Here is a 21764-nt window from a genome sequence, read left to right as displayed (position 1 = left end):
CTGCATCCAAGACATCTGTCACAAGTGGAACAAACCTCCACATTATGTTTTTGAATGAAAGGTCAGAGAGCGATGGAGAAACAGATGAATAGCTGAGGTGGACCAGGAGAGAGGAAGATGATCCTGTAGCTAGACAAATACAAATGTTGAACTCAAAAAGTATATGCACTGGAGAAAAAAAAATAAAAAAGCTTGCTTCATGGCACAAAGCAATTTTTCATGGTGACAAAAAGCAACAGATTTCCTGTGAAATCTGACCAACTGTCACTCTAGGTAAAATGCAGAGCGCATGTTGTAGAGCCCTCTAATATTGTTTGTGATGGTTATTAAACTAATTACACTAATGTCCAAAAACTGATGTGGTACCCTGATGACATATTAAACATACAGTAGAACATTTACAGAGTCAGTTTGCCCAAATTACATTAAAACCTCTCGTAGCATCTTAGTCATCTAGTTTTGATTTTTTATGCCAGGGTTTTATTTGCCTAGAGCCCTCTACAGTGCTCATAGACATTTACAATTAAAATATTCAACAGCAAGCTCTTTAGAGAAACAGTGTCTGTTACTCTGCAGAATCCACAGAACACACTGTCGACTGTTTTTACAACAGCAGAAGTAACAGGGATAAAGTTTGTGGAAAAAGATGACACTACTGATGTTTTTTTAAAACTAATTTTTCAATGTTGTGAGCTCTGCAAACAAAATTCTACTACTGTATTGGGGTGAAGGCAATGTCAGACAGCTATACCAAAGCCTGGATGAAAAAACAAAAAAACTATCTGCATAGCTTTATACCACTGATAGTGAGAATATCTGGATGAACTGGTCTTTTACTATCGTCCTACATCTGTTTTTCATCTCCTTTCCTCTCATCCTTTCTCGTCTCCTCCACTGCTCCCGATGCTCCAGACTCCATTTTGTTTGTGTGCTCATGTGCTTAGCGTTGGAGTTCTCCTGTAGCTCCGCAATGCACGTCACAACAGAGTGTGGCCCCATTTCCCCTCAACTGCAAAAACTCAAAATGTGTGTCAGAGAAAAGCTGCAGAGCAAAGTCCCCCGTCCTCTCCTTAAAGACTGAAAATACCAACTGACCCCAGCTGCACATGAACACACAGGTAGAGCTCATGCACATACGAACCCATCAATTCTCTTCTCTTAAATGTTTTATGTCCCTTTTCTAAAATACTGCGGTTATTTTTATTGCAGAATCTATATCACATTGTGAGATGCCTCCGCCACTGCAGTGTTGACATTACATGCATGTTCCTGCTTTGGTGTTTAGACAGCACCCAAGTGATTGTGCAGCAGTTCCTGTCACACCATGTTTTGTATCCTCGCTGCTTATCCGACAGCACACTGTGACATTCATTCAGTCACCCTCTGCTTGTGATAATTCTTAATAATTAGGAGATACAGCTGAGGCCTTAAATTTGAGGAAGAACCACCGCCTCTCCATACTTGTGCAAAAAAGGCATCACATCAGTCTCCACTCTAAATTGTGATATGCTGAGCAAAGTGAGAATCCTACCACAAGATCACAAGTCAGCACAAAATTACCATACACCAATGCTGGCCATGTTGCTGCAATGGCACACCCTAATTTACTGCCACTGTGAAGGCTTTGCTTCCATCTCTGTGTGTCTTCAGGTCTCCCTCTTTTCATTTTCTCCCCGCCTTTCTCAGGATCCAACAATCTCTCCAGCCCACATTCGTACTAACAGTTATTCTCTGTGATCTCTGATACTGTCATATCCACAGCAGAAATTGTCAAACCGGCACACTGTCATCTCTGCTTGTCTAATTCTGTATATACACTGACTGCGTGTTCACGCACGCAGGGTGTCTCTTTTTGTCCGAAAAAATAAGCTGTCTCAATGAGTTAGGCTGTGTTTTACTTTTAAAATTTGCTTATGTTTAGTTATGTTTTATTTCATTAAGAGTATTTACATACTTTCATTTTTTATAAGCAACTAAGAGTTCAGGACATTTTAAAAGAAATAAAGCCCAAGATTAAGGCTACGAGTTTCTGAAATGTGAAAATTTGACATTTTGTTTTTGTAATACATTAAAGGGCCTTAACTGCCTTTACTCAAATACTGTACTCACGTAAAATTTAGAGGTACTTTTACTGTACTTGAGTATTTCCATTCCCTGCTAAAAATATTCTTCTAACTCATTACATTTCAGAGGAAAACATTTTACTTTTTTACTCCACTACTTTTATTGGACTGATTAAATTACTTTACAAATTTACATTACTAATAAAAAATATTAATCAATTCAGAAATTATATTGTAATATTGTAGGAAAAGCTACCCAGCAGTATAAAGTAAAAAAAAAAGCTATACTTTTTCATGCTACAGCTAATGGAGAAATTAATGCATCAAAAATTATAGTCCAATAACAGGATATATGTAATTCAGAAATGGGCCATACATCACAATGTTTCCTTTGCCTTAAGTTTACTTTGATGCTAATACTTATGTGCTTTTACTTAAGTACGGTTCTGAATGCAGGACTTTTATTTCTAACAATGTATTTTTACACTGTGGCACTGCTACTTTTACTTAAGTCAAAGATGAGAATACTCCTTCAACCTCTGACTAGAGAAGCAGAATATAGTATTGAGTCTATTTGGTCAGACAAAACAAGACATTTGAAGAAGTCACTTTGGACTTTGTTTCGTTTTTTGATGTTTTACAAACCAACTGAGAAAAAAAAGAAAATACTCATTACTTGCACAGCTAAAGCAGACACTGCACAGCTATTTTTTTAAAGGTATACTATTGTCTGTTACTGTTTGTAAACACAACAGCGTCAGTCACCAGCGAAAGTGAGGTCACAACCCAGGATTCACTCTCGTTTGACGTTTTGCGTCACTATATTTGCGTTTTTTGGCACTGTGTCTCTTGGATGCCTGCTGTTTGCAGTCAGGCACCTGGTTGCTACCTTTTATAAAGCTCGGGGTACACACACTTAAACTTCCAAACACAGAGAATAGGAAGAATATAAGGAAATACAGGCAGAGGGCGGAGTCTACACACTTCTAGTGGCTCATAAGTGAGGACTGAGAGGGATCACTTCTCTATGAATATTGTTTTCCTTAATACTATATCATTTAAATAACCCCAGTGAGTCAAATCACAACAATGTTATATATAGTAAACGCCTAGAAAGTTTTATATGTATAAATAGCTGATGTCGACAGTACAAAAAATCATAAAATGAGACAAAAATAAGAATTTGACAAGCAATGAAAAGACACTGATAACAATATTAAAAAAGATACAGATACAAAGGGGGGTGGGGGTGGGGTGGACAGTGGCGTGTCTCCTGTAATTAAACGGCCTTTAAACCATGAGCACCTGCTGCACAGTGACATCATCATCTTTAAAAGCCAAGGACTCTTGATGTGGTTGCCACTGACTCATTAAAAAGATCAATTTCCCATGCTTTTCACCCACCATCAGTCTTCAGTAATGTGGAGACACACCCACACCCACACAGCACACACACACACACACACACACACACACATACACGAGTCATGCATTTGACCTAATGAAGCACTCTCTCTCTGTTGTCTGTTCCGAACCTAAAGATTACTCCATCTTTAAACCAAAGGTGGAGATGATGCATCAGTTTGCTTAGATCAGATGATTTCACGTTGATTTGGCTGCATTTGGATTAATGAAGTCATCAGACGTAAGAAACATAGATGGGAAACACTCACTGGCGTCACGCTGATGGAAAACAAATCTAACGGGCATCATAAATATGACTCCTTTAATTCTTGTTAAATGGAGAAACAAAGCTACGGAGACAGCTGCTGCGAAGATTGAAATGCAAGAACATGACAAGTGTTGGTTGTGAACAGAGTGTGTGAGAGAGAGAGAGAGAAAGATGAAATACAAAAATACAAAGGGAGGGGTGGAAAGACAGCAGGGGGGGAGGCAGAGATGGAGCGCTTAAGCTAAAATGAATCTGTATTTGATTTAAGCCTCTTACCCCATGGTAACCATACCCACCCACTCACTTCCCCCCTCTGCCTTCTCAGCCTTCAAAGAGTCGGACGGCAAAAGTGGAGCATCGACTGCTGAACATATGAGATGCGCAAGGGGGGGGGGGGGGGGGAATCAGAAGGACGCTTACTGGAAATGTTGTAGTAGTTTTAAAATATTGATGTACTATGATGAAATCCAACTGGGGTTTGACAGAATTATAGCAAATCTGGTTTCAAAAATATCTTATCAAATCCAAAAGCTTTCAGATCCACTGTTGCATATTGGTCTGCAACTAATGGAGATTTCTATTATTAATTGATTGGCTGATTATTTTTCTTGATTTTCATGCAGAAGGAAGCGTAGAACAGTCTCCCCGAGACCAAGATAACGTCTTCAAATGTCTTGCTTTGTCCCATCAGTGGAGTAGTGGAGGATATCCATGCTGTATATCCCAGTGATTCTCAACCTTTTTCATATCAAGGACCCCTTAAATTCATACACAACAGGTCACGGACATCTATCTAAATAGATTTTGGTTGTTATGATCAATATCAGAATTCTATAGTTGTCAACAGATCCAATCTGGATCTGTGATGGATCCAATCACAGATCCATCTGAACCCTCACACAGAGTCGAACACCCAAAACGTGACCTCCCACCAGGCTGCATTAAGACCGCTGCCTCTGCAAATCTACACAATAAATCCCTTCACAAAAGTAAATAATGAAATCTGAAGTATGGGTCATTGGTACACTACAATTCCCATATTTTGATACGTCAGCAAATTGTTTTAGCTTTCAGCAAACCACAGCAGGGGTTTATTCAGGAAAAAGCATGGCATACCTTGATGGAATTCATTTCTATTCAAATATATCTGTAACACGAAGCCTTAAAGGAGAAAAATAAGTAAAATGGAGCACCATGACTTGAGTGTATGGAGTAACTTCATGTTTAAAAGGAAGCATGTCTCTGTTTATGTTGGAAGGGATATACTGACATATTCTCCTTAACAACAGAGATGCAATGTAAAAAGTGCACCACATTTTCTTTGTATGGACAGATATGTATTCTTTTAAGGTTTTAATTTCCAGTGGAGAGAGTGCTCCCTCAGTGCAGAAAGAATTATAGTCTGTCATAAATTTCTGGTGCCCACAGGAGAAAGACAGGCTCTCTTACGGATTATGTTGCCCATTGGAAAGAGCGTTAGGGTTACATAAGGCAGATTACTGTACCACACCATCACACCACCGGCGGTTTCATACATGAATCAGTCACACACAGACACACACAAATAGACTGACAGGAAAACACACATTATTAAATGAACAGTGCACTGTTAGGAAAAACATCTCATTGCCATATACGTCAAATATTTAATCAAAGTGAACTATTGGTGTTTCGAAGACGGAAATTGATTACCCATAATTGACTGAAAATACACAAAAATAATACGTGTGGTCTTGAAATGCGCACAAATGAAAAACAATAGAGTGCAACAGACTCCACCCCTTACAATTAACAAAGTGATGCAAGCAGTTGCTCTTTATGTCATCAGTGTTTGGTAACACTGGCTTTACTTTTCAGAGCTGGGAACTAAACAGGAAAGACGTTAAGCGGATTTAGAGTCTATGACAGAATGACAGACTTCATAAAGAAAGTTACACCCATTATCCTGCTGATAAATCACAGATAAATGACGATTAATGTGCTCCAGCTGTTTGCCAGCACTGTAAATTTAAAATATTGATGTAATGGCCAAAGCTTGGCTCTGCACTAAGGTCACTGGTAGTCATGAAAAAAATCAGGTCTATTGATCTGATATGATCCATCCATGAGATGGAGCTACAGTATGTAACTAAATCCGACACGAGTGTATGTTGTGGATATAAAATCCTCTGGGACCTGGCTTGCTAATGTGATTGCTTTCTGTAAGAACATTTGACAAGAGGAGGCAGATGCGGGGACAATGAAATGTTGTGGCATTGTATGCATTAGCACAGAAAGCCTGCATGATACTGTATTTAACCTTTTGGTGCTTTGAGCAACATCAAATACATACTTTTTCTATTTTTTGCCCATTTTTCTTGACTTTTCTTCATTCTGCCACAATGGGGATGAGTTTAAATTGCTGTGTATAGAAGCAAAACGATATGGTATCGTCAAATAATTGCTTTTGTTGTTAAGTAGGATTTGTTCTCCTACTGCTAACAGAGAGGAAGGCCTTACATCTGCAGCAGCAGGAGTTTATTGCATATAATAGTCAAATTAGAAACACAATGCAATCAGTCATTTCTTTACAACATATTCCTATATGTCTCAAGGCAAAAAAGATCTGAATATACCAGCAGCATCCACAGAATTTCTTCTACCAAAGTGTTATAATACCTCAAATCTTGCCAAGACTAATTTGCATCCAAAACCCAATCACACTGAAGAGACTCCATGCCGTTTAATCCTCTGAAAACTAAGCAAATTGGTTTAATTTCTGTCAAAAACATGGGCAGAAGGGAACAAGCAACTCAACAAGACATGGTCCAAAAATTATCAAAACATAAACAAAAAAAAGGACTTGAAAATAAGCGATGAAAAAGTCAAAAAGATAGAAAAATGATTTAAAAAGTGCTGGTAGTACAAAAAAACATGTATTTATTTGTTATTTTATTATATTTTTCTGAAATATAATTTTAAATATAAAACTATCATAATTATAAATATCCTTTTTTTGGATAATTTTTTAATATACCTGCCCTATTTTTTGAAACAATTTTATAAGGTAATTTTCTTATCACCTTTCACTAAATTCTTGCAATTTGTGGGACATTTCTCGCCAAGGTGGTCATTGTCTTCCTCTCCACGTCTTCAAAATCAATTTGCTCACGTTTCAAAGGGTCAAACAGCTCGTGAAACACGCCTGAACGCAGCACAAGAAAACTGATGTCACTCTCGGTTTCAAAGGGTTTTAATCAAACATACACAACCTTAGAGAAAGCGGTGTGGCTGTGTCGCTTATGCTGCACAAGTTATCGATCTCTGGGAACAGCCAGTAGAATCCCACTCACAATTGTGATCAGGCGAGAAGAAAACAGCGAGCAGATTTTGTCATATTGTGTGTCGCAGAGGTCACATCAGAGGCGTTTGAGACAACACCAACATCTCCGGGACTTCCGTAAATCATTGTTCAGCATCATGCCCTTGCCTGGGTTGGACTCAACAGGGCGTGGGCCTCAAACAGAGAATGCGCAAGGCGGGTGCCTGTCGCGACAGCCAAAGATCAATCATTTGTCACCTGTTTAATCATTGCCAATTCTTCACGCTTTTTGGGATAATAATAAAAGTTATCTTTAAAAAAACCCAAAACAAAACAAATGTCTTAAAGGAAGCTCCAAAACGTGTAGCTGCAGCACCTTGTGGCGCGCAGGCAGGCAGTAGTAGGCCTGACAGGTTATTCAAAATATCTCCTACCCACGGCAGGGAATGTGCGTTTTATTGCAGCCATCAAAACAATATTTTTAATGTCATTTGCGTGCGCATCAAGCGTGCGCATTTGTCCCCCATCATCCCCCTCGCTGTCGCTGTGCATGTCAGCTCTTACCTGCAACCAGGAGGAGATAGGGAATGGAAAGTGGATAGGGAAAACATCTCAGCCCTGTCCGCCATCTTCTTCCACAAATGACTCAGAGCAACTGCAGAAAATCACGCAGGGGAGCGCAGTCCATTCACAATCACAGGGCAGAGGACAGACGTGGACAGAGGTTTGTCTCTCTGCGGCCCCACAGATGCCCCCCTGGCCGCAAGCCTTCAATCAGACGAGCCTGCTCAGCACCATCAAATCTGCAGTCAACCATCCACACAAGCGGGGAAAGGAGGGGGTGTCAAGGCAGAAACGATCTTCAGTGCACAACGCCGCGGAAATTAAAATACAATCCTGATTCCCCCCCCGATACGTCCACGCGAAGCACAAGCGCGCAGTGTGCCACCGCAGTCCGTGTTTTTCTTCCTTCGCCAAATGTCTGCTGCTGCTGCTGCTGCTGTGTGTGATGCTGCCTGTGACACACAACGGCTACGGGCCAGCAGTGCGGAGACAGGCAGAGACAGAGGAGGAGGGGTGTGGAGCAGAGACGATATAACGTCAGTGCCGTTACCGTATGAGCAGGCTGTCCTGAGTGGATGCAGGCAGAGCTGAAGCCTGCAGGCAAGCAGCAAAACAGTGGCGTAGAAAAACGATTTCCCTTAAGTGTTTACAGTGATATTACACCGCACTGTAAAAATCTGACAAGTTGATTTTACTCACAAATAATCCAGGAAAACGATTGCCTTTAAAAACAAAATGTAAATAAATATAGTTATTAGGCTTCATTTATGTTTACTATATAAATTAAGTCATATGTTCTTAATTTTCTGAAGACCATTAAAAAAAGTGAATTTGTGCCCTTTCCGCTTCAAAGTGACTTAAAAGATTAATTGATCACTAGTTGTAAATAAACAATCAGTCAGTGAATGTACAATGGACTGAGCAGGATACATCAATACTATACAGTAAATTATATTATTTATTACTTCTGTAACAATACGGTAGAAACATTAGAACCCTTATTTATTCAGTGTGAACATGTGACTATCTTTTGGAAGAAGAAGAATATTTCACTCAAAGAACCTGATTTGTTAAATAATATTCAAAAATCCAAATTTCTACGAGAATGAACGGTATATAAATAATTTGCTCATTATGTTTTTTATTTTACATTCTTTTTTTTTTTTTTTTTACAGGAAATTGCCCTCATATACTGCTTTCAAAAAATTTGATTTAAATACATGTCTTAAAAGAGTATCAAACTTACAAATGTATAATGAATAACTAACTAGAAACCAAAAACTATTCATTTATGCGAAATTGTGTGTGTGTGTGTGTGTGTGTGTGTGTGTGTGTGTGTGTGTGTGTGTGTTGTGTGTTGTTCATACGTGTGTCTTTTATTTTATTTTATTTTATTTTATTTTATTTTTTGTCTGGATGGTTTTGTACCTGTCTCATTTTTCATTATATTTTTTTTGTATTTAACACAGAGTGAACTGTTTTTTATTTTTTTAATAAAAAGTGGTGTTTTTTTAAAATGTATTGAGCAGACACGATGTGGAGCTGTTTACTGATGGTGGTGCTGAATCGTGTATCGCAAAGCTGCAGTTTACCATCTGTGCCACACCGGGGCAGTAAATGTTCACTCCCTGGATGAAAGCGTGACCAGTCTTTGACAGGACAATAAAACTTGATCGGATTCCCTAAGTTATTTGTCTAACAAACAGAGATAAAATGGAGTGATAAGCCCATTTCAACTCTATTTTTCTGCTTTTCTTGTTCATTATTTTCATTGTTTACTTTAAGATTTTTTTTTTTTTACCAATAGGAAGTCACAGTTCATTTCATTCCTCTAGTTATGTACTGTGTTATGAGTGCACAGCTTGATAGAAAAAGAACAACATTTTCCTTTTCTGTGCAGTTCTATCCAGTGACTGGCACACGCCTCTCACACCACTGCAGTGTTATTTCCATCAAATGGAAAGCTCTACAGTCTATGAACTGAGCAGATGTGATCTATAACATTTGTCATTACACAAAGAGAAATGTAAGGCAAGTTTCATTTAATCTTCTTCTGGCCCTAACATTTTATTATGTTTTTGGATATGTCAAATTTTGATTACATTTATTGGGGTTACTTTCCTTGCTTCATCTGAGCAAGATTAACAACAGGCAAGTGAATAACATACAAACAGATATGAACTGATCAGACTGTTTATTTAGATGGTCATAGCCATGGCAGGAAACTGAATTAAGAGAGCACCTTCTCTCCGATGGAGATGGGACCCAGGGTGACATCACCTTCCCATTCGAAAACTAGAAAGAAAGACATATGTTACAACTATGCACCACTGAGGTTGTCTTACAGCACAGGCGAGCAAGAACTTAACTCATTATGACACTGGTAACATAACGTCAACTCTAATTTAAAAACAAAAATAGTGTAACATGATGTGCTGACTCATCAGTGTTCCTTATATAATATTAAAAGCTTTAGACAATTCATACCAGTTTCTTTTTGGGACACATCACGGATCTTCCTTCCTCCAGGATTAGCCTGAGAGCCTCCACCAGTACCCCACATACCACTTGAGGCACCACCCCCAACTCCACCGGATGAACCGCCAGGAGCCGCTCCAAATCCACCAGATTCACAGGTGCCACAAGCTGCATCAGCTCCACTGGCCTCTTTCCACCTGGGAAGAAAAGATATAAAAGAGGCCGTGGTTAAAGTCATCTATTAGAATATTATTTGAGTAAAAGTCTTAAAGGACCTGATATTTACATTTAATTTTGTGTCATAAATACACTTGATTATTAAAAGTAAAAGCACAAGTACTCAACAAGTGTTTTATGACATGTATAACGGGTTTAGAAAAGAATCACAGATTTTGGTTTAATGAGCCCATTTCAGCCAGACATTTTCCCTGCTTTGTACAAAAAAAGCCTGAATTATAATGTTGATTTTAATTAATTTAAATATTAAAAAAGAGTAAAAAATATGTCTGGCATTTCAAAAACAGAATTCTTTCTTTTGCATGTATTTGTTCATAACTACAATACCACTTTTTACATTTTACAAGGAGCTGATTTTGTTTTATATGCTGCTTGACGTACTAAATTTTATGAATTTCATGAATTGTTTTACCTCTAACAAGTATATGCTGTTACTAAACAAAAACAAGCAGTTGGAATTTTGAAATATATAAAGTTTTTGTCTTAAAAATGGCGCATAACTTACACTTAAGGAAAAATGAGGTCTTCTCCACAAATTAAGGGTTCAAAGAAAAAAATCTCATTTTTCCTTCCCAAACATTCCTGCATTCCCTCCATCCCTTCCCTATTTTGTAGTAAGTTACTAAAATGCGCAGGGGAAATGTGATTGAGTAAAAGTGAAAGTTGAAAAAAATCTAAAAACGCAAGTTAAGTACAACTACTCCCCAAAAATACTTATACTTACTTAGTAGTGTAAAACAGTATTATTACGTTTGTTACATTACACCACAGGCAAGCAGTCAATACTGTATCAACTCTCAATCACACTCACCCACTGATGAATGAACAAGCTCTGTGTTCACTATCGATGGCATACGCAGTAGATGTTGCTTTCAAGTGGCAGGTTATGTAGAGCTTTTGGAAGAATACAGAATTTGGGTTATATTGAGTTATATTTTGTTTGCATTTGATGTATAGTAGAAAATACTATATGGCCTTGGAGATGCTTACCAGTCCACTGTCAGCGCCCTGGAACCTGAAGGCCTCCAGCTGGAACTGAAGCTTGTTCTCTGCAGAGCGAGCCATGAACTTAGAGTCAGAGCCTGTGATCCTGGCATCAAGCAAACATCTGCATGCAGAAGAGCACACAAACTCACATTAAAAAAAAGGAGAAAAATGCATTTGAAACAATAACAACATATCCACATTGTGCGGAACATCTTCAATGGACTCACTGAGCTACCTCACCCATGGTTATCAATGAAGGCATATCTAGGGTTGGAGGACACGTCAGGAGACAGAGTAGCTACACAGTTGTCCACATAAACACGGAGAGGCACGTGGAAGTACTGCTTGACGGTAGCCTCAATATTGATGATGTCTCCCAGGAAATACTGGTAGCTTGGCCTCTCATATTGCCAGTCATCTGCACAATTAAATAATGACATGTTAGCAATGTTGACAAATATTTTTTTTCAAATAAGCAGGTAAATTGTACTTTAACTTACCCATCATAAGTTTCAGAGTGAAGTACAAGAATTCCTCTGCCACCTTAACTGCAGAGAATGGGATCCACAGGGGGTCAAGAGGAAGGCTGCTCACATTGTGCTTCCTAAAAGATTAAATATGTTTCATTAGAATGCAGACTTAAGTTATTTTCATATTGCATGTGCCGTTAAAATAAAATAATCATGAGCTTATTATTGGTTTTAACAAATGTTATCACTTCGCCCCTATTATGGCTTCTCTCCATTGGCTCCCTGTTTGTTTTAAAATTGATTTCAAGATTTTACTGATCACTTTAAAAGCTCATCTGGCTCTGGCCCCAAGCTACATGTGGGGCCCCTCTGGCCGTTCTAAAGTTGAGACTTATACCTAAAGGTGACTGTGCCTTTGCCTTAAAGGCCCCGCACCTGAAAACATGAGGCTCGCAGAATCAATGACTTCTTTTAAATCACTTCTTGAAACCCATTTTTATTGACTTGCTTTTATGGGATGTAATCTTTTATTTCTTTTTGTTAATTATTATTTATTTTATTTTTCATCTATGTTTTTTAATTTATTATTATTATTATTATTATTATTATTATTATTATTATTATTATTATTATTATTATGTCCTTTTATTCGTGGTTTTATTGCTTTTGTTATTTTTGGTCTATTTGTTTGTATTATTTTATGGTGACGTTTTCCATCCTTCATCTCGCACTATTTGTTTTAATTTTATCCTGACGTCTCGCTCATGTTCAGTAGATCTGTTTTACTTTCTGATGTTGTATTGCCTTCCATGTATTACATTCCTGCTTCTCCTTGTTGGTCAAAGCACTTTGTAAACTGTTTTTAAAGGTGCTGTATAAATAAAGTTCCTCTTCTTCTTCTTCTTCTTATTATTATTATTATTATTATTATTATCATCATCATCATTTTGATCCATTGTTAACGGATTAGTTTAGGCCAAGGGCGATGGTTTAGTTTAAGATTTCTATATCATAGTATGTTTATTAATTAATTTGTTTGCCGTTTGTTTATTGCCGTGCCTCTCACTCTACATACCTTGGGTAGTGGCATTCCACAATCACCGCAGCACTGCTGGTCCTCACCACAGGTGAAGCGCCCAGAGTTTGTGGATTATAGTTCATTGTGAAAGTGTAGATGAGGGAATCATCTGTCATCTAATTGAAACAGTGCAAACAAGAATCATACATGAACAAATTTTACCATAGTCCTAATAAACATTCACTACATTTTTTTCAAAGACTGAAACCCTGATTGTGCTTACCCTCAATGTGCTGAGACAATCATGCAGTTCAGCCTCAAAAATCAACACTTGAGCGGACGTGTCCTCCGCGACGGCACCACAGTTTCCCAGGGTGAGGTCGGCAGGATTAATGAACTGGCCAATGCCAAACATGTCCTTCTTGACTTCCACGTGAGCATCCCTCTCTCTGCACTCGACAGCAACAGTTGCCGCAGGAACAGGGTGTCTCATCTCGAAAGGCACCTCAGGTGAGGGCTCAGGTTTGGGATCCTCAGGGTACGACCAGGTGAGTGGTTTCTCAAATGTCTGCTTTGTCTGTTGGGGTTCTTGAGCGGTCTGTTTGACGGGCTCCTGTCTTGTAGGTGGTGCTGGCTTCTGGTATCTAGGTTTTGAAGGCTTGTATTGAGCATCACAGAAGCTGGCAAGCAGGGCCAGTGCCACAAGGCACACAGCAGTGCACTTCATCACCATGGCTTCACGACAACAAGTGATCTGCACAGTTCACTAGGTGCTGTAAGGAAGATGGAAATTTGCACCCACTTTTGTAATACAGTGAGCGTGTTCACCTCCCTTACATCCCCGCCCCTTCTGTTGGCCATTCCCCATCTGACCTGATGAGCATGAACCTGAGCCAATGAAATGATTGCAGCTGTTGACACAAAGAGACGCTCACTGCTTTGATGAGGCATCACCCGAGCAAATGGGTTATAATTATTTATTCTTTTAATGCCTGAAGTATGACTGTGCTAGAAAAGTACAGGCACTGTGTAGAAATAGTCATTTAAGCACAAAACCATACAAGTGCTCACAGAGAACAATATGATGATTAACAACCAAATAAATGAAATTACAGCATCATGAAGGTCATTTAAGATTATCGTTTTTTCAACCATTATCAATGGTTGGTAAACATGCACTCAGAAAGTAGCGGTCACAAAAAGTTATGTTGACCCCAGGTCAGGTATACCTGCCCTTATCATGACATGTCAAACCCAGTATTGTTGCCAAAGTACATTTTGTGAAGGTCAGCAGATCAATATGGCTCCAACCAGAATTAGCCGATTAACAACCACATTTAAATAGAACAGATGCCAAGTGTTTGGTTGATTTCATTCTGTATATTGTTTTATTGGTTTAAACACCACCTGTTTTGACAGTATAGGGTCCTCTTAATTTAAAAATGAGAAGTCTGAAGAACATATTTCATTGATAAAGTAATATTACATACAAAATACAGTACTATACTATATCATCACTCGAAACTAAGTACAAGATATTTTGTTAATAGCTGTCCAGGTTATATATATATATATATATATATATACATACACACACACACACACACACACACACACACACACACACACACACATACATACATATATATATATATATATATATATATATATAGAGAGAGAGAGAGAGAGAGAGAGAGAGAGAGAGAGTATAACTTGCATTTATTCATATCATCATTTAATTTAATTATTTAATTATTATAATTTTTAATTTAATTATATCTGAGGCTTTGGCAATATTGTTTTAAAAAAATTCATGCCAATAAAGCAAACTGAATTGAATTGAAAACTGAGAGAGAGAGACATATACCTAAAATGATGCTACTATATACCCACTGTGGGAATGGTCATCTTGTATTAAGTCATCTTTTATTCTTTTATTCTAGCTTCTTTGTGGGTAAAGTTTTTGGTTGTTTTTTTTTCGGTTCAGATATCTTCCAGTTCAAGATATCTACATTTTTTTAAAATCAAAATCTTAGCTTTAAATACCCAAAAGGATGATAAGTATATCTTTAATTAAAATCACAACTAAATATATTCACACTAAGTTAGATTCATAATAACAATAGAGATATTCGAAAATCTAAAGTGAGCTACAGTTTAAACTAATGTTTTGACATGAATATTTAGAATAAAGCTAGTATATGTCATGTGGATTCATTCAAGCTATTGCATATTGAAAAGCTTATCACACACTCACATACCACCTGCTTCACTCTAACCGCTTTACTTAGGACTCTCGAAACGTGGCTTGAAATAGTAACAATGCAAATATTATATTAAATTTAGGTGTCTCATTAAATCGGAGAGAAAATGAGTGTTCCCAGCTATTAGAAAACCTAGTTCAAAACAGCTTATTTTGAGGATAATAGCATTTCTCCCGATTGTGTGGGCGTGGTAGATCACGTTTTGATTGACACCTTCTTGGATCCCACTATTGTCAACTGTCTCTCGTCTCCACAGTAGCCATGGAGCAAAGCAGAGTCAGCGTGGTACAGCCCTATCTGTTCCAGTCCTCTGACTCTGGCTGCGATCATATATCCAATCTGACGCTGTACACTAAAATGAGAGAGCTGTTTTTCAAAGCCACGGAGAGTTCTATTTCTCCATGAATTAATAAACGGTGAAGAAAATTACACATTCACTCTGTTCGACACTTTGCTCTTTCATCTCCCCAGACAGAGTACCCAGAGCGCTGGATAACCGACCGATATATTCCAGCAGCGCTCTGAATTTACCAACGGTCCAGTTTGTGCCAGAGTGAGCTCTGCTTTCTGAACGCACCCTCTGAACTTTCTGATGAAGAGTTTAAAAAATGTCTTGTCATCAATATTACTTTAGCATACAGTTAGCACTGCGTAACACATGTGACACAAGCTGAGCCACACCCATTTGTTATTAAAACTATGAATACAATGATAAATTATGGGACTGCAGGGTTAGGTAACGCTATAGCCATATTATTAATGTATTCTTATTTTATTGCTTTCCCATTTACCACATACTCACTGATGACGATCTCTGTAATGTTGATAAACACCATGTATGCTGCATATGTAAAGTTATGTTTGTTGAAGACTTTCCAAAATGACATAGTCATGTCTGGTAACGTTACATCTACAGTACTTAAAGGAGCCCTGAGGGATTTCAATTTGGCATGTTAAATTGGTATTGAGTGACACCTGGGTGAATTTCTGATTGGCTTTATCCATGTTATTTAATATGGAATGGGGACAACCACACCCGATTTAACCCAGCTTCACGAATTTGTGAAAACTAAAATAACAATATTTCAAATTTGTATTGAGGCTAATGTCTGATAATTATTTAAAGCTTTTTATTATGAATGCAAGGCCCTAAATTACATATTAAAATTGATTTGGGTTATCAGAAGCTTTAAACTGGGTGAACTGGGATGTTACTTTAGGCTGTTTTGGATGCTTGTTTTAATTTAATTTTCTCAACATGGTTTAGATTTACCAGGAATGGCAAGCACACATGAAGATAACAAGAGGTGTTTGTTTTGTCTAGTCCTGTTGCACAAATACAGTGTGACCTTGTGGGTCATATAGACCCTGTTTTCGTTTTGTAATTGTACAAACAAGCTGGATCATCTTCCACTGAGGTTCAATAACAATTAGTAGGCTCTCTGTAACAGATATGTTAGTATGTAATGTTAGTATGATGCAATATCTCTCTACTTCCTGCTATTCGTTCTCTGAGTTTACTTTTTTGGCATTATCTCTAATCCCTCAGGGGCATCACCACCCCAACCACTAACTAGGGCACTTGATTGGCAGGTGTGGACAGCAAATAGGAAGTGAGATACCTACACGTCAACATTATGAATACCTTATAAAAGTCAGCATATTTGCACAAAATTTTCACAGCATCTGGTGTTCTCAGTCACTCTGTGCTGTGATACCATGACGATGAAGTTGGTTTGCGGTTGTCTTTTGGCAGTTGCCCTGCTCGGCTGTCTGGCTGATGCTCAATTTTTCTCAAAGACTCAGCAAAACCAGCAGCTGCCTGAGGTTCCAAGATACACCCAACCTGCACCACCTCAGAAGACTCAGAAGCCACAGCCATCCCCCAACAGGTACACCCCTCCGCAGCCTCAACGTACTCAGCAGCCTCAACAGCACAGCAAGCAGACCCATCAGAATACCGAAACATTTCACACTTGTGAAGTGGCTGAGCAGTACAAGATACAGTGTGGTGCTCCTAGCATCTCTGCTCAAGATTGCGAGGCTATAAACTGCTGCTTTGATGGACGCATGTGCTTTTATGGCAAATCCGGTGAGTATTTTTTTCTACTCCTCAAAGAACTACATAGATACCTTACGCTGACACTTAAAATGTGTTTAAAGAGTACAACATGAGCACTGGTCTTTGCTTTATAATTTGTTGTTTTCAGTGACTCTTCAGTGCACCAAGGATGCCCAAATGATTGTGGTGGTGGCAAGAGACGCCACCTTACCCAACATCGACTTGGAGTCAATTACTTTCCTTGGAAATGATCAGAACTGCAGTCCCGTTGGCACCACTTCTGCTTTTGCCATCTACCAGTTCCCCGTCACTGCCTGTGGCACTGTCATGATGGTAAGCGTTGTAACTCGTTTTACTGTTTAATTTGATGTTTTTATTTTCGTCTGGTAGTAATAAAAATTGAAACACTGCCAATTTACCGTAGGAGGAGCCTGGGGTTGTAATCTATGAGAACAGGATGTCCTCCTTATATGAAGTCATTATCGGACCCTACGGCGCCATTACCAGAGACAGCCACTATGAGTATGTGTCTTTCTTTCTTTAACCCTTTCGCACATAGTGGCCACTCCAGTGACAGCTATTTAAAAGCTGTTTTCTAGAATATGCAGGGGTTTTTGTGTTATAGTTGCACATCAGCCACTCAAGTTGACATTTGTAAGTCATCCCACACACTGCCACCCACTGGCCAACTTTTGTTAGTGTACCTAAATTCTCTCTAATGCAAGATGGCCGATGGAGGATCAGAAATCCCATGTAGCTCAGGAAGATCTCTCAAATCCTTCTATACTATAAGACCTTTGCAGGTAAAAAAAAAATGCACATCAAGTAACAACTAAAGAGCAATATTACTGTTGAAAATTCCAAGTATTGGTTTTATTTTTGGGGGAAATTATGATTCATCATCTGTCCACTAAATTGGACACCATGCATTGCTGGCTATATTTCTATTAGAATTTATGCTGTTACTGCAACTTTGTTGTTCTTCAAAATACTTGACCTGCAGTAACATTTTTTCTGTAAATTAATTGATTTATGTTATTAGACTGTAACTTGCAGTTTTTATGTGCAGATTCCTGCCATTATGTTAGTGTCAGTCAGTGTCTTTCTATTTTGTAGAGCTCAAGTGCAGAGTGCAATACACAAGTCTACAGTGTAGTGGAGCAAATACTATCTGAGTCAAGTGAGGATGATGCTAGTGGCAGTGATGATGAATGGCAGCCAGGCAAAGAAGACCGAGCAAATACTAGCAGTAGGGACAGTGGAGGTGAGGATGATGAGGGAGCTGAAGATGCTAGGAGAGCTGGGGATGCTGAGGATGTTCCAAATGATAGAGCTCATGGACAGAAAAAGAGAAGAAATGTCTGGAAAACCAAAGACAACCAGTTTGAGGGAGACTTGCTTCCTTGAGTATGTTGAGGGAACAGAACCAAGAGATTTCTTTATGCATCTATTTCCTGAAGATCTGATAAATTAAATTGTGAATAGAACTCTGTATGCACTCTAAAAAGGAAAAGAAAATCTGGCCTTGACAAAAGAAGAAAAAATAAAGACATTTCTAGGACTGAACATCCACTGACTATTTTCTGTGAATCAGTATTTGAGAAGTAGATCTTATGGATCAACTTGTCACCATGCATCCTCACAGACGCAAAAACAAACGGTGGTACATCAGAGTGTTCTTTCACTTCTTGGATGTGACCACTGTAAATGCCTTACCCCTCTATTGAATGTCTGGATTTGAAAAAGAAGGATGTTCTACATGGACTTTTTTTTTTACATTTTGTTTGCTTTTTTTGTGTTATATTTGAAAATGTTCATTGGCGAAAAACAACAGTTCAACAGGGGATGGTAGGGTGGTGCGAAGGAGTCAAGAGCAAGAAACTGAATGAGGGTTGCAGGGAGGCTGGTTAACAAAAGCAAGGAGAACAAGAGAGGGGAAAGGCTGAGAAGTGAGGTCCAGTGTTCAACGAGGTTTAGGGTTTTTGTGTTTTTGCACACTGGACATTGTTTTCCATGACCATTACCTTCATATTTCTTCAATTGAAACCTTGAAAGCATGCTGTCCAATCAAGTGGACATGTGACAAACTGAAAAAATGTCTGTTAAAAGAAATAAAAGCACTTTGTTGTAGTTTATGCATAGATACAAATTAAATACATAAAAATATGGCTTAGGTTGTCATAATTTACATGTGACATGGTAGCATGATGTCCACTTTAGTGAACACTTCTGTAACTTGCCTAAACCTATTATTTAAAAAAATAATTCACTATCACTCTTCATGTCCTCAGAAGAAAAAAATAATATGCAAAAAAATATTGCTCTGGTTTTTAAAAATTCATGCATGAAAACAGAGTGGTCACAACATGAAAGATTGCTACTACTAGGCTAAGCATTCAGACAAGTATTCAGACAATGACCATGAATTCTCATCAGTGGGTTAGGGTTGGTTGTTTGTGATATTTTGCAAGGAAAACTCTGCTCAGATGAATTTGTGATTGCTTGACAAAGGCTTTATTTCTTGTCCCAGGCTGCTTGTCCAGTGTAGGTACATTGGTACCTCAGTTGAGGCTCTGGTCATTGAGGTTGGCCTGGTTCCTCCACCACCCCCAGTTGCAGCTCCTGGACCTCTGCGCGTGGAGCTAAGGCTGGGCAACGGAGAGTGCAATGTCAAGGGTTGTGTGGAAGGTTAGTGTGAAGCAGATATTTTGTGCTGTTAGTCTCATTTGGCAGAGACTGTCACCAACCAATCTCTCTGCTTACAGAGGACGTGGCCTACAGCTCCTTTTACGTGGATTCTGACTATCCCGTCACCAAGGTGCTTCGGGATCCTGTGTACGTTGAAATCAGAATGCTGGAGAGGACAGATCCCAACCTTGTCTTGACTCTTGGAAGATGCTGGACAACTTCTGACCCCTACCCTCATAGTCTCCCTCAGTGGGACTTGCTGATTGATGGGTAAGAGTCTTGGTTTGAGTTAGAAACAGGTATTTCTAACACATTTTGATGCTATACTCAGTCTCTATTCCGCACTCTCTCCTTTTGCCATAGCTGCCCATACCGTGATGATCGTTACCTGACCTCCTTGGTCCCTGTGGGTGCCCAATCAGGACTGGAGTACCCAACCCACCACAGGCGTTTTATTTTCAAGATGTTCACGTTTGTATCTACTGGAGGTGGCAATGACGCCAAGGGAGGTGCCAAGGGAGGCATGGCAGATCCAGAGGTTATGACTCCTCTCAAGGAAAAGGTAAAGGATCCAATGATAAAAGAAAAAACATTTGTTTATTTTAGTTTTTATATAATTTTAATATCACCTTAGCCAGCATAAGTATTTTCAAACTGTACCCTTTCTATTGTTTTTTTCTTAATTTTTTATATTTTTTTACCAGGTGTATATCCACTGCAACGTGGCTGTGTGCCAACCCTCTCTTGGAAATAATTGTGAACCGAGGTGCTTCAGAAAGAGTGAGTGATACTATATTAACTTCAATGGTATATACACTACCAACATGGTGTTTTTCTGATGTCTGTGTTGCTTTGTTTTTTTACTGAAATGTATACAGGAGGCTAAATAGCTCATGCTTGTCAAATGTTACAGGAACAGCATTGTTTGTGGTATGGAAATCAGAATAGCTCTTAGCTGAAGGAAATTCACCGAAAGAGTAAATTATATCTGGCATCATCTTGTGTCTTACTTAACCTCAAGTCTGACAGCACCTGATCATTTCCATATATTGTACACAGGGAGAGACATTGCCGGCTCTTTCCAGAGAAGCTACAGAGAGGAGACCACTGTGGTTAGCAGTAAGGAACTTAACTTCATGGACAACGGCCAGAGTGCTCAGTAACAACATGGCAACGGAACCTCATCATGAAATCTCTGTTCCTGATGCTTACTGAAAAGTGATTGAGTTTCAAATAAATCTCCAAGTTGCTGAATTACGTTGTCTGATGGTATAAAATGTCATTCAGATAAATTATTTACTTTCTGACCTCACAAGTAGCCTGCAATCTAATACTTATGGGGCAGAAAATACACATATGACTATACCTTAACATGAAGTACTTTATGTCCAACATATCAGATACTGACAGTAATATGAGGGAACCAGAATAAAGAATCAATTTAGCAGCTGTCCAAAAGGGTTCTGTCTTTAGGTGTTTTTTTTTTTTTTTAAATTTAATTAATTTAAACTACTAATTAATTAGATAAACTGACTTAGCCCTAGTTACATGCTGTACACTGTATTAGGCTAATTCCTGTAAGCAATCTGTGGTTGTTCTGAATGCTCTTACATAACTTGGATATAAATTATCCAATGGTATCAAGTGGAAGTGTGTTTTCAAAATTAGGAACAATACCAGCACACAGCACAACGTCCTTGCACATCTAATTACTACTCAGGCTATACCCCATTGCTCCTAAACATGTCAACATAAAAGCATAAAGCATATTACTCCAATAATATGGTGAAAATTGTTTATTATTATTATTATTATTATTATTATTAATTCTGGTGATAATGATATAATAATAATATAGATTATATTCGAGTTTGTCAATGTTATTGTTATTATTATTATTATTATTATTATTAATCCTGTATTAGAAACTAAGAAAATGTACGCTAATATATCTTAAAAT

General features: G+C 38.4%; 3 protein-coding genes across 5 annotated transcripts in view; 1 reads left to right on the top strand and 2 right to left on the bottom strand.

The window, feature by feature from the left end:
- mapk8ip2 (mitogen-activated protein kinase 8 interacting protein 2) overlaps positions 1-8092 on the bottom strand; it is a 38368-nt gene extending 30276 nt beyond the window's left edge. For all 3 annotated transcript variants that reach the window (XM_042495638.1, XM_042495640.1, XM_042495639.1), the window contains exon 1: positions 7601-8092. In XM_042495638.1, coding sequence (XP_042351572.1) covers positions 7601-7665 — 65 coding nt within the window. In that variant the 5' untranslated portion in view covers positions 7666-8092. The remainder of the gene's footprint in view (positions 1-7600) is intronic.
- A 1727-nt stretch (positions 8093-9819) lies between these two features.
- On the bottom strand, positions 9820-13549 carry LOC121949857 (zona pellucida sperm-binding protein 3-like). Its single transcript, XM_042495658.1, has 8 exons — positions 13074-13549; positions 12848-12966; positions 11803-11906; positions 11543-11720; positions 11306-11423; positions 11127-11209; positions 10088-10275; positions 9820-9895 (listed from the first exon to the last, which is right to left on the bottom strand). Exons 1-8 carry the CDS (start codon positions 13521-13523, stop codon positions 9831-9833), a joined length of 1305 nt encoding a protein of 434 aa, XP_042351592.1. The 5' UTR covers positions 13524-13549; the 3' UTR covers positions 9820-9830.
- A 3214-nt stretch (positions 13550-16763) lies between these two features.
- LOC121950178 (zona pellucida sperm-binding protein 4-like) lies at positions 16764-20967 on the top strand. The gene is made up of 8 exons (XM_042496101.1): positions 16764-17146; positions 17265-17449; positions 17541-17638; positions 19647-19804; positions 19882-20074; positions 20168-20366; positions 20509-20584; positions 20864-20967. Exons 1-8 carry the CDS (start codon positions 16774-16776, stop codon positions 20965-20967), a joined length of 1386 nt encoding a protein of 461 aa, XP_042352035.1. The 5' UTR covers positions 16764-16773.
- The last annotated feature ends 797 nt before the right edge of the window (positions 20968-21764 follow it).

This window comes from Plectropomus leopardus, chromosome 11 (assembly GCF_008729295.1).
Source record: "Plectropomus leopardus isolate mb chromosome 11, YSFRI_Pleo_2.0, whole genome shotgun sequence".
Taxonomy (NCBI): Eukaryota; Metazoa; Chordata; class Actinopteri; order Perciformes; family Serranidae; genus Plectropomus; species Plectropomus leopardus.
Note: the sequence above shows the minus strand (reverse complement) of the source record. Positions and strands in the feature narration are given on the sequence as shown.

What these genes read in the sequence shown, in the direction of transcription:
- LOC121949857 (XM_042495658.1), bottom strand. Translation starts at nt 13,523, where the DNA reads ATGGTGATGAAGTGCACTGCTGTGTGCCTTGTGGCACTGGCCCTGCTT. An exon ending in GCCTTCATTGATAACCATGG is followed by an intron (nt 11,424 to 11,542) that starts GTGAGGTAGCTC and finishes TTCTGCATGCAG; the next exon opens with ATGTTTGCTTGATGCCAGGA. An exon ending in GCTTGTTCATTCATCAGTGG is followed by an intron (nt 10,276 to 11,126) that starts GTGAGTGTGATT and finishes TTTTCTTCCCAG; the next exon opens with GTGGAAAGAGGCCAGTGGAG.
- LOC121950178 (XM_042496101.1), top strand. Translation starts at nt 16,774, where the DNA reads ATGACGATGAAGTTGGTTTGCGGTTGTCTTTTGGCAGTTGCCCTGCTC. An exon ending in ACCAGAGACAGCCACTATGA is followed by an intron (nt 17,639 to 19,646) that starts GTATGTGTCTTT and finishes TTCTTGTCCCAG; the next exon opens with GCTGCTTGTCCAGTGTAGGT. An exon ending in TGGGACTTGCTGATTGATGG is followed by an intron (nt 20,075 to 20,167) that starts GTAAGAGTCTTG and finishes CTTTTGCCATAG; the next exon opens with CTGCCCATACCGTGATGATC.